Raw genomic sequence first — 12,639 nt, 5'->3', positions numbered from 1 at the left:
TTCCATCCTCATGACCTCTTCTTTTCTTCTTTTGACCTGACTGTATTAAAGCAAATATTCAGTCAATTAATCATCATAGTGCTGCTTAAACCATTCATAATGCTGTTTGATACAAAGCTACTTTTCTATAACTATATTTTGTGTTACTTTCATCCATGCAAAGTCGGTTAACGGCAGTTTAGACAAGTAACAATGAAGCTTTCTTTAAAGGTATTATAATAGTTGGAGTTTGTTATAGTCATTTGGAAAAGTTAATAGTCCATTAATACAGCCACAGCCAATTTCCCTGGTGAAAAAAAAAAAAAAAAAAAAAAAAAACAGCATTTGCTGGTAGGTATGTTTTGATGCTGGTTTAAGATGGTCCTTTGCTGGTTTATGCTAAGGACCAGCATAAACCAGCATCAAAACATACCTACCAGCATATGCAGGGTTGTCCAAGTTTACTGGCTGCTTACCTGAAGTCCTGAAAATTTGGATTAAAAAAAGTCCTCAGATGTAATTTCCAAAAAACAATGTAAATTTAAATTATTATAAACACTTTTATGCAGTTATAACAAGTTTAGCTGAGCGAGTACAACAAACGTCTCTCTGGCTTGAAGAAAAACCGCGCGCATTTCGCACATCACGTGAACACATTGTTTTAATTACTAGCTTTTTAATGAATTCTAACTGTTTTATTGTAATGATAATCTAATAATTTCTGTAATAATGATTATGTTTACAAATATATATATGCGTAATGCATAATTGTTTGAGGGAGCTGATCAGCATTTAAATGCAGGTGGGACGCTTTTGCCTAAATATAAGGTAACTGGTTTACGATCAATCATGTTATTGATTTTGTGCAAGAGAATAAAACAGGAAATCGCATCCGTTTTTTTTATGACTGCATTACCCATAATGCCGCATTCCTCCACTTCCACCAATCATATGAGAACACCGCTCATCTCGGTGACGTAACACACGGTGCAAGAACGCTGTACGGAAGTGAGTACTGGGTTGCTGTTTTACAATAGATTTTTTAGTTGTCTTTGACTAATTATACAAGCGCACATTTAATTTATGTGATGTTTATTGAAAAATAATACTTGCTATCGTGATACTGCATTGTTTATCATTTCAGATCATTGAGTATTTCAGTTTGTTCAGTTGACTGTGTGTGCGGAAGCCATTTCAGATTGAATTAACTAGGTTGATGCGAATAAGACATTTTATAGACAGATTTAGCAGTGATTATCATTTGGCTGTGGACAATGTTGATTTGTTTAGCCTTTTGTAAACCTTTGGTTTAATATGTATATTTATGAAAGGAACAGATATACTGTGATGTTCAGTTGAACAATGCATTGTGCCTTCATTTTGCTCCAAGGTCACGCGCCTCTAGTGGGAGTTTGCATTTGTCCCTACATTTCCTCAGGCATCATGACCTGCTTGCACCTGCTGTTGATTTTGGTCTTTGCTGTCAGCTTTGGGACATCTGTAGAGATTCAGCGGCCACGAGGAGTGCCACTGACAAGTAAAGTCATATAATGTATTGAATATTCCCTTTTAAACCTGCACTGCTTTGGCTGCATATTCTGGTCTAACTGGTTTAACTCTTATTTTGCCTAAATAAATAAAGAAAAACAGTTTTATGAGGAGAACAAACCTTTCACCTGTCTCGATGGATCCCGGACTATTCCTTTTGACCAAGTGAATGATGACTACTGTGACTGCAAAGATGGTTCAGATGAGCCAGGTAATTAATGAACTAGTTTTTTACATTTTAGTTCATAGTTTAGGATGGGTTGGTCTTTAGTTGAAAGCTTTTCACCTCAGATTTGTACTACCAGTCAAAAGTTTTTTTTTTTTTAAATGTTTTTAAAGAAGTCTATTCTGCTTTTTAAAAGCCTGTATTTATTTGATCCAAAGTACAGCAAAAACAGTACATTTTTTAAATGTTTTTACTATTTCAAATAACTGGTTTCTACTTGAACATTTCAAATCTGAAATTTTTATCATCATTACTCCAGTCACATGACTTCAGAAATCATTCTAATATTCTGATTTGCTGCTCAACAAACATTTATTATTTTTATGACTATTATTACTATTATGTTGAAAACAGCAGAGTACATTTTTTTCAGGTTTCTTTGATAAATAGAAAGTTCAGAACAGCATTTATCTGAAATAGAAATCTTTTGTAATGTATAAATGTCTTTATCATCACTTTTGATCAATTTAAAGCATCCTTGTTAAATAAAAGTATTAATTTCTATTATTTCTTTCCAAAAAAAAAAATAAATAAATAAATATACATGTATATATATATATATATATATATATATACTGACTCCAAGCTTTTGAATGGTATAGTATATAATGTTACAAAGGCTTTTTATTTCATATACTGAAAATGCTGAAAACTTAGCTTTGATCACAGGAATAAATTACATTTTAATCAGTCATTTTAAATAGTAAAAATATTTCACAATATTACTGCTTTTGCTGCATTTTGGATCAAATAAATGCAGGCTTGGCGAGCAGAAGAGACTTCTTTAAAAAACATTAAAAATCTTACTGTTCAAAAACGTTTGACTGGTAATGTATGGTAAAGTAAGTCATTAAACAGTGAAATGTAAATTTAAAATTAAATTGAAATAAATCTTCTCATCATATAAAGTGATCATATCTCTTCAGAAGATTATGATTTTTATTGTGCTGAACAACTTTCAGCTGAAGTGCATATATTATTTTGTGTTTACTGAGAGAAAGAAAGGTATAGAAGACTTGAGATTGAGTATAACAAATCTCAGAATTGTAACATTTTGTGTGAACTATCTTTCCTAAGTCCATGACTGGTAGAAAGTGATGATTCAGTATAGTTTGCTATTGTTGAGATGCTGTGGATGACAGTTGTTTTTGTCTGTCCTCAGGCACTGCTGCTTGTCCGAATGGCAGCTTCCATTGCACCAATGCTGGTTACAGGCCTATGTTTATCCCATCCTCCCGTATTAATGACGGCATCTGTGGTAAGATGACTCTGCATTTGGACATTTCTCCTCAGTAGGGTTCAGTGAATGGCATGGTATTGAATTTGAAATCTTTTCTCTCCGCAGATTGCTGCGATACAACTGATGAGTACAACAGCGGAGCCAAATGTGAAAATACCTGCAAGTGAGTTCTGATCCAAACAATATTGCTTTCCAGGGAGAAACACATTAAGAGCCATTCACACAGGGCACATTCTTGTGCTCCATTGCATACATGTGCATCAGACAGATGTCTTTGGCCATTGTGTCACATCTCATTGTTGTGCTAAGATGCCCTGTTAAAGTAAGATCAAATATTTAATAGCAGCAGTTTTAATCATCTTGACTGTGTAAATTAGCAATCTATGGAAGTTAATATCCTGAATAACACAGCTTCAAGCCAATTATATGTGTAAACTAATGTTTTTTGACTGTAGGAATACAAAACACATTTGTGACCCTGGACCACAAAAGCAGTCATAAGTAGCACTGGTATATTTGTAGCAATAGCCAAAAATACATTGTATGTGTCAAAATGATCAATTTCTTTTATGCCAAATAGTATATTAAGTAAAGATCATGTTCTATGAAGATATTTTGTATTTTTTCTACCATTAAATGTATCAAAACATATTTTTTATTAGTAATATACATTGCCAAGAACTTCATTTAGACAACTTTAAAGGCGATTTTCTCAGTATTTAAATTTTTTTTTGCACCCTCAGATTCCAGATTTTCAAATAACAGTATCTCGGGTAAATATTGTCCTATTCTAAGCTTATTTGTTCAGCTTTCATATGAAGTGTAAATCTCAATTTCCAAACATTTACCCTTATGTCTGGTTTTGTGGTCCTTGTTTTTTATGAGAAAGAACTGTGAGGGAAAACTTGTTTTATGTTTATTTGTTTTACTTTCCCTTTTCACTTACGATGCAATGACTATAAACGCATTGAAATATGAGATTTGTTTGGTTCTCAGGGAACTAGGACGCAAAGAGAGGGAAGTTTTGCAGAAGATGGCTGAGGTCACCAAAGAGGGCTTTCTCCTGAAACAGCAGCTCATTGAGGAAGCCAAGAAAGGACAACAAGAAAAGCAGGTAAGATTTGCCGGAATGTAAAAATGCTTTGGTTTCGTATTTTATACACTGTTATACAGTATGTTTCTGTTTGTTCAGCTGCTGGAGTTGCAGAAATCTTAGTGAATGTCAGTTTCTAAGCATGATGAATGCTGCCATAATATTTGTTTTGCCCTTTTGATGCACACGTTCAACAGAAATCATCCATTTCTCACATTGAATAATTGTTTGTATACGCTGCAGTTTTAAAAAGCCATATTTTGTTGTTGAGTTTTGGTTTTGGTGTCTCTTCTGTAGGGTAAAGTGACTGATATGCAGGAAAATAAGAAACAGCTCGAGGAGAAAGTTGAAGTGCTGAGGACAGTAAAAGAGACAGCAGAGCAGCCTGAGAAGGAAGCTAAAGAGCGCCACCTCAAGGCCTGGGAAGGTAAGTGCAGCTGTTTATATTCAATAAATAAAGTCAGTCTGCAAAATCATTAAAATACTAATTACATGAAAAATTGGCATTCCAGAGCAAAAGGCAGCGATTCGCTTGGAGAAGGACAAAGCCAAAATGGCAGAAGCCTTTTTGGAGCTGGATGACAATGCAGATGGCTTGTAAGTGCCAATGAGTATGAATATGGGTTTTCTCTCTCTCTCTCTCTCTGATTGTGCATATAGAGAATGAATATAAGCTGACAATTGTCTCTGTGTGTCAGTGTGTCTGTTTCTGAGCTTCAGTCCCATGCTGAGTTGGACCCAGATGCTGATGGCACACTTACTGAAACCGAGGCCCAGGTATTTTTGCATTTAATCAGTTCTCAAAATGTCAAATGTCAAAATGTGCCACCAATCAAAATGCAATGAGCTGACTGAAATGCCACTAGTTTAGATCTGTGTTTTGTGATTTATTCAGGGACTGATGGCAGGAGCTGAGCAGGTGGACACATCAACATTTGAGAGTGTTTGGACCAACATTAAAGACAAGTATCACTCAGAGGTCAGTAGAGAAGAAGCCTACGTCACTTTTAGTGTCTTCTGAGGTTCCTTTTAGTTAAAAAACAAAATTAAAAACTCTGGTCCTGTTAATTTTCTTTAAAGCAGTCAAGAAATAATTAATCTAAGTAATAACGATTAGATAAACTATAACAAAATGAATATTAAAAAATGAAAACGCTGACATATATATACGCTGAATATATTTGAAAAAATATTTCATTTCATTTTTTTTTCCATTTCATTTTATTTTGAACAAAACATTTTAAACAACAAAAAATAGATAGACACTACAAATGTGTTGCCGTACCAATGAAAAACATGTCCCAAAAGACATCATAAATTACAGAAAATATTCGAAAAAGGAGTGGGATGAAGCTAAAGCTTATTTTTCCCCACCCCCAATATTTATTTTAATAATATTAATACTAATATTTCTAACCATTATAACATAATTAATGAGTCACACATTTTACATGCATCCCTGCTTCTGCATGATTTTCCCAAAATTAAATCTCATTATGCTATTTTTAGATAAATTATTAAATAACAACCCTGTTATTAAAGTTGGCTATTTATACTGCCTTTTTTAAAAGCTTTTGAAAAAAGTCTTTTATGCTCACCAAGGCTACACTATTTGATCAAAAATGTAATAAAAAGAGTAATATCGTGAATAGGGCTGCAATTATGAGCATTTTTAAAAAAAATAGAAATCTTTTGCAACACTGTAAGAGTCTAATAGTGTGGTTGGTTATATTAGTTATTTTGTACTTCTGATTGTCTTTAATTTTGTTAACTTGTTTTCCATTTTTACACTACCAGTCAAATGTTTTTGAACAGTAAGATTTTTAATGTTTTTAAAGAAGTCTCTTCTGCTCACCAAGCCTGCATTTGTTTGATTCAAAGTACAGTAAAAACAGTACAATTTTGAACAAATTTTACTATTTAAAAATAACTGATGTTTATTTGAATATATTTTCAAATGTAATTTATTCCTGTGATTTCAAAACTGAATTTTTAGTGTCACATGATCATTCTAATTGATCATTCAGAAATCATTCTAATATTCTGATTTGCTGCTCAAAAAACATTTAGTATTATTACTATTATGTTGAAAACAGCTTAGTAGAATTTTTTTTTCAGGTCTCTGATGAATAGAAAGTTCAAAAGAACAGCACTTATCTGAAATAGAAATCTTTTGTAACATTAAAAATGTCTTTATCATCACTTTCAGTCATTTTAAAGAATCATTGCTGTGTGTGTGTATATATATATATATATATACACACTGACTTCAGGCTTCAAGCTAAATGCTGATCTTTGAATCTTTCTATTTATCAAAGTATCCTGAAAAAATACACACAACTTTTTTTTAAATATTGATGATGATAATAATAATAATAATAAATGTTGAACAGCAAATCAGTGTATGATTTCTGAAGGATCACGTTGCTCTGAAGACTGGAGTAATGATGTTTAAAATTTAGCTTTGATCACAGAAATAAATAACATTTTAAAATATATTACAATAGAAAGCCGTTATTTTAAAAAGTAAAAATCTATCAAAATTGTTCTGTTTTTGCTGTACTTTGGATCAAATAAATGCAGGCTTGGTGAGCAGAAGAGATGTCTTTAAAATACATTAAAAATCTTGCTGTTCAAAAACTTTTGACTGGTAGTGTGTGTTTAGTTGATTAATGCTTGACGATAACAAAATTACCCACAATTTAGTTTAAAAAAAAAAAAGTAAAAGAAAAGGAAAAAAGCTTTTTTTTTTAAAAAAAAAATAAATAAATAAAAATATTCCACTGTCCTTGAACACAAAGTGACCAATTAACATGCATTTAAAAAAAAACACAACAAATTCCTTGTGCACACTTGGCGAATAAAGCTAATTCTGATTTTGAATGTGTTCTTCCTATCTCTCTCAGTCCCAGCCTGAGGAACCTGCCCCAGTGGAAACGCCTCCAGATGAAGTGAAGGAACCAGTTGTAGACAATGACTCCGAGCCATACCCAGAAGACGACATCTCTGAGGAAGAAGACGAGGATGACGAGGATGACGATGATTATCATGAAGACGATGATAAGGTGAGTGTATCACACACAGAAAACCCAAGCAACCATTAACTCCACTGATGTTTAGATCCGCAGTGACATTTTGAATCTTCTATTAACACTTCTCTGCTTGACATTTAAAGTCCTTAACCTTCAAATGATGTCCTAAGGCACAATGGCAAAGGTCTTACAACATAGTGTGCTGAGACTCATGCTCACTGTACTGTGCAGGTGTAAAAATTAAATCTTTATATGATCATGGCTGTGTGTTGTGCAGGCGCCGCCCACCAGTAAGACCCCAGAGAAGAGTCATGAAGACGAGGAATCCATGCCACCCTATGACGCAGACACCCAGGCCCTCATCGATGGTTGGTTCAGCTGCTAGAGGCCATTCATCGATACGTTTCATCTAGTTTGTTTCCACATGCTAACTGATTGTTTTCTGGTTCACAGCTGCTCAGAAGGCCAGAAATGACTTTGAGGAGGCTGAGAAAGCTCTTCGGGAGATGGACGATCAAATCAGGTTTGTTCAATGCTACTATCTTCCAGGAAACAGCCAAGACAAGTTGTTTGAAATCGAGTTTTTTGTGCGCACCTGAAATTCTCATTAGTCAATGTATGCTTACATCAAAGTGCGTTGTGGTTTCTCAACTCATGTTTGCATCACGTTTGCCAACCCTTACGTTCTTGCGTTTTTGAATTCAATGCATTTGCAGTGTTGGTGTTTGGGGACCCTGCTGCTGAGCACTGTGTTGAGTTTCCCTTTGATTGTGTTGCAGAAATATTGAAAAAGAGCTGTCCTTTGATTTTGGCCCTGATGCTGAGTTCACTTACCTTTACAGCCAGTGCTACGAACTTACCACTAGCGAGTAAGTGAAACCAGCTTTTGTTGTTTTGGAATGAATTATGTTTGTGCTGTGATTTATTTCTGTGTTCTGTTTGCCTTTAGGTACATCTACAGACTCTGCCCTTTCAACCGGGTTTCACAGAAACCCAAGTATGGGGGCTCAGAGACCAACCTTGGGTAAGAGGCATTGTGACGGAGAAAAAAAATATCTTAAACTAGATCAAGGTGGTTTAGTTTTAGAGGTTTTTGGGCACTTTTCAATTGAAGTATGAAGGACATTAATGCGTTTATTCCGCAAGGATGCATTCATTTAATCAAAAGCAACTTTTGTAATATTTTTTTCTATAAAGTTTTCAGGTCTGTTCTTTTGAACTTTCTATTCATCAAAGAATCCTGAAAAAAAAAAAAAAAGTCACAGTTTCCACAAATTATTCCAAAAATTAGTTTACATTACATTATTACAGCAAAAGCAGTAATATTGTGAAATATTTTTACTATGTAAAATAACTGATTCTGTTTGTATGTATTTTAAAATGTAATTTATTCCTGTGATCAAAGCTACATTTTCAGAATTACCCCAGTCTTCAGTTTCAAATGATCCTTAAGAAATTATTCTTATATATTCTAATATATACATATTTTATTATTATCAATATTTAAAACATTTGAGTAAATTTTTTTTTCCAGGTTTCTTTCAGCATTTATAGTTAAAGACATTTATAATGTTGCAAAAGATTTCTGTTTTAGCTATGTGCTGTTCTTCTAAACTTTCTATTCATCAAAGAAACCTGAAAAAAATTCTACTAAGCTGTTTTCAGTGTAATAATAATGAATGTTTTTTGAGCAGCAAATCAGAATATTATAATGATTTCTGAAGGATCATGTGACTGGAGTAATGATGCTAAAAATTCAGCTTACATTTAAAAATTAAAACATTTCAAATAGAAAACAGTTATTTTAAATAGTCAGAATATTTAAAATTTTTACCGTCTTTGCTGTAATTTGGATCAAATAAATGTAGGCTTGGCGAGCAGAAGAGACGTCTTTAAAAAAAACATTAGAAATCTGTCCAAAAACCTTTGACTGGTATTGTATGCTGACAGTTCCAGATTTTAAAAGTTATTAAAATGGAAAATTATTTTAATTGTAATAATATTTCACAATATTAATATTTTTATTTTTATCAAATAAATGCAGTCAATGTGAGAATAAGAGACTTTTTTCCAAAAAAAAAAAATATTAATAAAGCCATTTAAAAAAATCTAAACCTTTAAATACCATGTAATAAATACAGTTACAGATACTGATACTGGATATTTAGAATTATTGTAAATTATTTTTTTTATTATTATTATTCTGTACATGAATAATGCCTCAATGTCTGTATTCACTTCTAGCATTTATTGATGTAAAAAAAAAAAAAAATTGTAGTGTTTTATTTTTCATTTGATTGCCAAGTTTGGGATCTCTATAATTTATGATCTCTGACTCACTGACACATTTCTATCGGAAAATAGAAGTAAAAGATAAAAATCTTTGTTTAGACAGTACAAAGCTTTTAATATTGGCTATGTAATATTGGTATTGACAGCTTAAACCTGTTAAAGAATTAGTTCAATTTCCTGATAATTTACTCACCCCTATGTCATCCAAGATGTTCATGTCTTTCTTTCTTCAGTTGAAAAGAAATTAAGGATTTTGAGGAAAACATTCCAGTATTTTTCTCCATATAGTGGACTTCAATGATGGTTAACGGGTTGAAGGTCCAAACTGCAGTTTCAGTGAAGCTTCAAAGGGCTCTACACGATCCCAGCTGAGGAATAAGGGTCTTACCTGGTGAAACGATCTGTCATTTTCTAAAAAAACGTTTTAAATAAATGTTATACTTTTTAACTAGAAATGCTCATTTTGCACTAGCTCTGCGATGTGATGCGATGCGCATGCGCGTCTTTGCATATTATGTAGTCACGTTTACACGTCACACGTGGTTAGTTCTTCGGGAGTAGAAAATGACAGATAGTTTTGCTAGGTAAGACCTTTATTCCTTGGCTGGGATTGTGTAGAGCCCTTTGAAGCTGCAAAGAAACTGAAATTTGGACCTTTAAACTGGTGATCACTATTAAAGTCCACTATGTTTTTTGAAGAAAACTTTTAAGGTTTTTTTTTCCATATAGTGGACTTCCAATGGTGCCCTGAGTTTGAACTTCCAAAATGCAGTTTAAATGTGGCTTCAAGCGATCCCAAATGCAACTGTAAACAATCCCAGCCGGGAAAGAAGTCTTATCTAGCATAATGATCAGTTATTTTAATAAAAATAATACAATTTATATGCTTTTAATGCCAAACGCTCGTCTTGTCTTACTCTGCCTGGACTGTTTTTTCCGGTTCATGACAGTTAGGGTATGTCGAAAAACTCCCATCTCATGTTTTCCCTCAACTTCAAAATCGTCCTGTATCGCTGTTTTACCTTTTTTGTTAAGGGTGTTTGATCTTCTTTGCGTGTTCACTTTGCAAAGACTGGGTCGGTACTTCTGCAGTGATGTAGGATGATTTCAAAATGATTTTTGAAGTTGAGGGAGAAAATACGATCTGAGTTTTTCGACATACCCTAACTGTCTTGAACCAGAATACACAGAGTTCAGGGAGAGAAAGGCAAGACGAGCATTTGAGATTAAAAAGTATTTAAATTGTATTTTTTTTAAATGAAAATAACCAATCTTTTCGCTAGATAAGACCCTTCTTCCTTGGCTGGGATCGTTTACAACCGCATTTGGGATCGTTTGAAGCCGCATTTAAACTGCATTTTGGAAGTTCAGATTCAGGGCACCATATCAGTCCATTATATGGAGAAAAATGCTGAAATGTTTTCCTCAAAAAACATAATTTCTTTATGACTGAAGAAAAAAAGACATGAACATCTTGGATGACAAGAGGGTGAGTACATTATATGTGAATCTTTGTTTTGGAAGTGGACTTCTCCTTTAATTTTTTTTTATCACTTTGTCATCATATTTGCAATATAATGGCGTGAGTGTTTTTGGCAGTCTTTAATGAGAGATGCTCTTGTTTCCAGGACATGGGGAAGTTGGTCAGGGCCTGAAAATAATAAGTACTTGGTGATGAAATACGAGCACGGCACTGGGTGCTGGCAAGGTCCGAACAGATCAACTACAGTAAGTACCTGCTTTTTATTTACTTCCACTGTGCCCTTCACACTGGGAGTTTCTCTGCTAAGTGTATTTTTGTCTGGTAGGTGAAGCTGACTTGTGGGAAGGAGACCGTGGTGACCTCGACGTCTGAGCCGAGTCGCTGTGAATACCTAATGGAATTTATCACTCCTGCAGTGTGCCAAGAGCCAGCTAACACTGACCTCCCGCAACATGGCCACGAGGAGCTCTAGACTCCACGCTCTGCGTGAAGATGCATGGTGTGCCATGGAGTAAATACTTTTTTTTTTTAGATGTTCAAAGCACTCTTAATATAAAAAAAACAAGACTTAATTTATTAATTATCTTAGAGTTAAAATTGTTTTTAATGAGGTCTAGGTTTTGCCTTAGTGATGATAGTTTACTGCCTGTTTTGTTAATAGATTCATCCTTTGTTTAGGTGCAACATTATGAAACAAAAATAGTTTAATACTGCAGACAGTTCTGTGTATAATATTGCTTTGTTCCACCAGTGAATGCACCAATAGTCAACAATATTCGCATTGTTTAATGTAAAATTTGGAAAACCTTTAGCTTCAAGTGTGCATGTCTCGGGTATTACATAGATGTGAAGATCTTGTTTTGTCTGGAGTTATTCTTAAAACTCTGTGACTTTATTCAGATTATGATAAGCCTAGCTTGCAAATTACTGATGCACACAGTGCATTATCTTCAATTTATAACCCAGAAGTGCAGTTAATTGTGTGTAATGTTTTTCAGAATACATTTAATGTTTTTGTGTGGTTACAAATCGAAATTAACTTCTTCCCCCTCTCTCTCTTTCTCTCTTGGTGTGTAGGTTGTTGCTCTGTGGGAACATTAACTTCATTTCCTGTTCAAGCAGTTTAAGAATGTGATGTTTTTTTGTTGTTTTTACTGGGTTAAAATCGTATCTCTTCACATTCCATGGATAATGTTGAAATAAACTCAACTTTAAAAAAAATTGTTGTGACTTATTCAAAAAAAAAGGGTTGTGTCTGAAATTTCACACTGTGCTCTGTTATGTACTGTCTAGGACAGGGGTGCTCAACACTGTTCCTGGAGATCGACCTTCCTGCAGAGTTCAGCTCCAACCCTGATCAAACACAACTAACCAACTAATTAGGATCTGAAGGAGTACTTGATAATTACAGACAGGTGTGTTTGATCAGGGTTGGAACTAAACTCTGCAGGAAGGTAGATCTCAAGGAACAGGGTTGGGCACCCCTGGTCTAGTATATGAACAGTCAGTCCTGGAGAGCCACAGCCCTGCAGAGTTTTGCTTCAACCCTAATCAAACGCACCTGAACAAGCTAATCAAGGTCTGAAGGGTTACGAGAAAGCTACAGGCAGGTGAGTTTTAATTAGGGTTGGAGCTGAACTCTGCAGGGCTGCAGCTCTCCAGGACTGGAGTTCGCCACCTCTGCATTAGAGTCTGATAGCTCTTCCCCAGGGGTCACCAGATCCGGTCCTGTAGAGTTTAGCTCCA

General features: G+C 34.3%; 1 protein-coding gene across 2 annotated transcripts; it reads left to right on the top strand.

The window, feature by feature from the left end:
• Window positions 1–907: 907 nt before the first annotated feature.
• prkcsh (protein kinase C substrate 80K-H) lies at window positions 908–12,129 on the top strand. 2 transcript variants are annotated; one of them, XM_051103137.1, is made up of 18 exons: window positions 908–987; window positions 1,370–1,516; window positions 1,622–1,738; window positions 2,916–3,011; window positions 3,099–3,156; window positions 3,990–4,107; window positions 4,384–4,513; window positions 4,599–4,683; window positions 4,785–4,863; window positions 4,982–5,065; window positions 6,993–7,151; window positions 7,396–7,486; window positions 7,572–7,641; window positions 7,898–7,987; window positions 8,068–8,142; window positions 11,039–11,138; window positions 11,219–11,392; window positions 11,971–12,129. In XM_051103137.1, exons 2-17 carry the CDS (start codon window positions 1,423–1,425, stop codon window positions 11,363–11,365), a joined length of 1,593 nt encoding a protein of 530 aa, XP_050959094.1. In that variant the 5' UTR covers window positions 908–987; window positions 1,370–1,422; the 3' UTR covers window positions 11,366–11,392; window positions 11,971–12,129. The 2 variants fall into 2 exon arrangements, with proteins under 2 accessions (XP_050959094.1, XP_050959100.1); XM_051103143.1 differs by having other exon boundaries at window positions 11,219–11,404; window positions 11,971–12,120.
• Window positions 12,130–12,639: the final 510 nt, after the last annotated feature.

The sequence above is a fragment of the Labeo rohita genome, chromosome 3 (genome assembly GCF_022985175.1).
Source record: "Labeo rohita strain BAU-BD-2019 chromosome 3, IGBB_LRoh.1.0, whole genome shotgun sequence".
NCBI classification, from domain to species: domain Eukaryota; kingdom Metazoa; phylum Chordata; class Actinopteri; order Cypriniformes; family Cyprinidae; genus Labeo; species Labeo rohita.
Note: the sequence above shows the minus strand (reverse complement) of the source record. Positions and strands in the feature narration are given on the sequence as shown.

Bases quoted from the DNA above. Each gene is read 5' to 3' on its own strand.
- prkcsh (XM_051103137.1), top strand. From the start codon at position 1,423: ATGACCTGCTTGCACCTGCTGTTGATTTTGGTCTTTGCTGTCAGCTTT. The intron at 3,012-3,098 runs GTAAGATGACTC...TTCTCTCCGCAG, and splicing joins TATTAATGACGGCATCTGTG to ATTGCTGCGATACAACTGAT. The intron at 4,864-4,981 runs GTATTTTTGCAT...TGATTTATTCAG, and splicing joins TTACTGAAACCGAGGCCCAG to GGACTGATGGCAGGAGCTGA.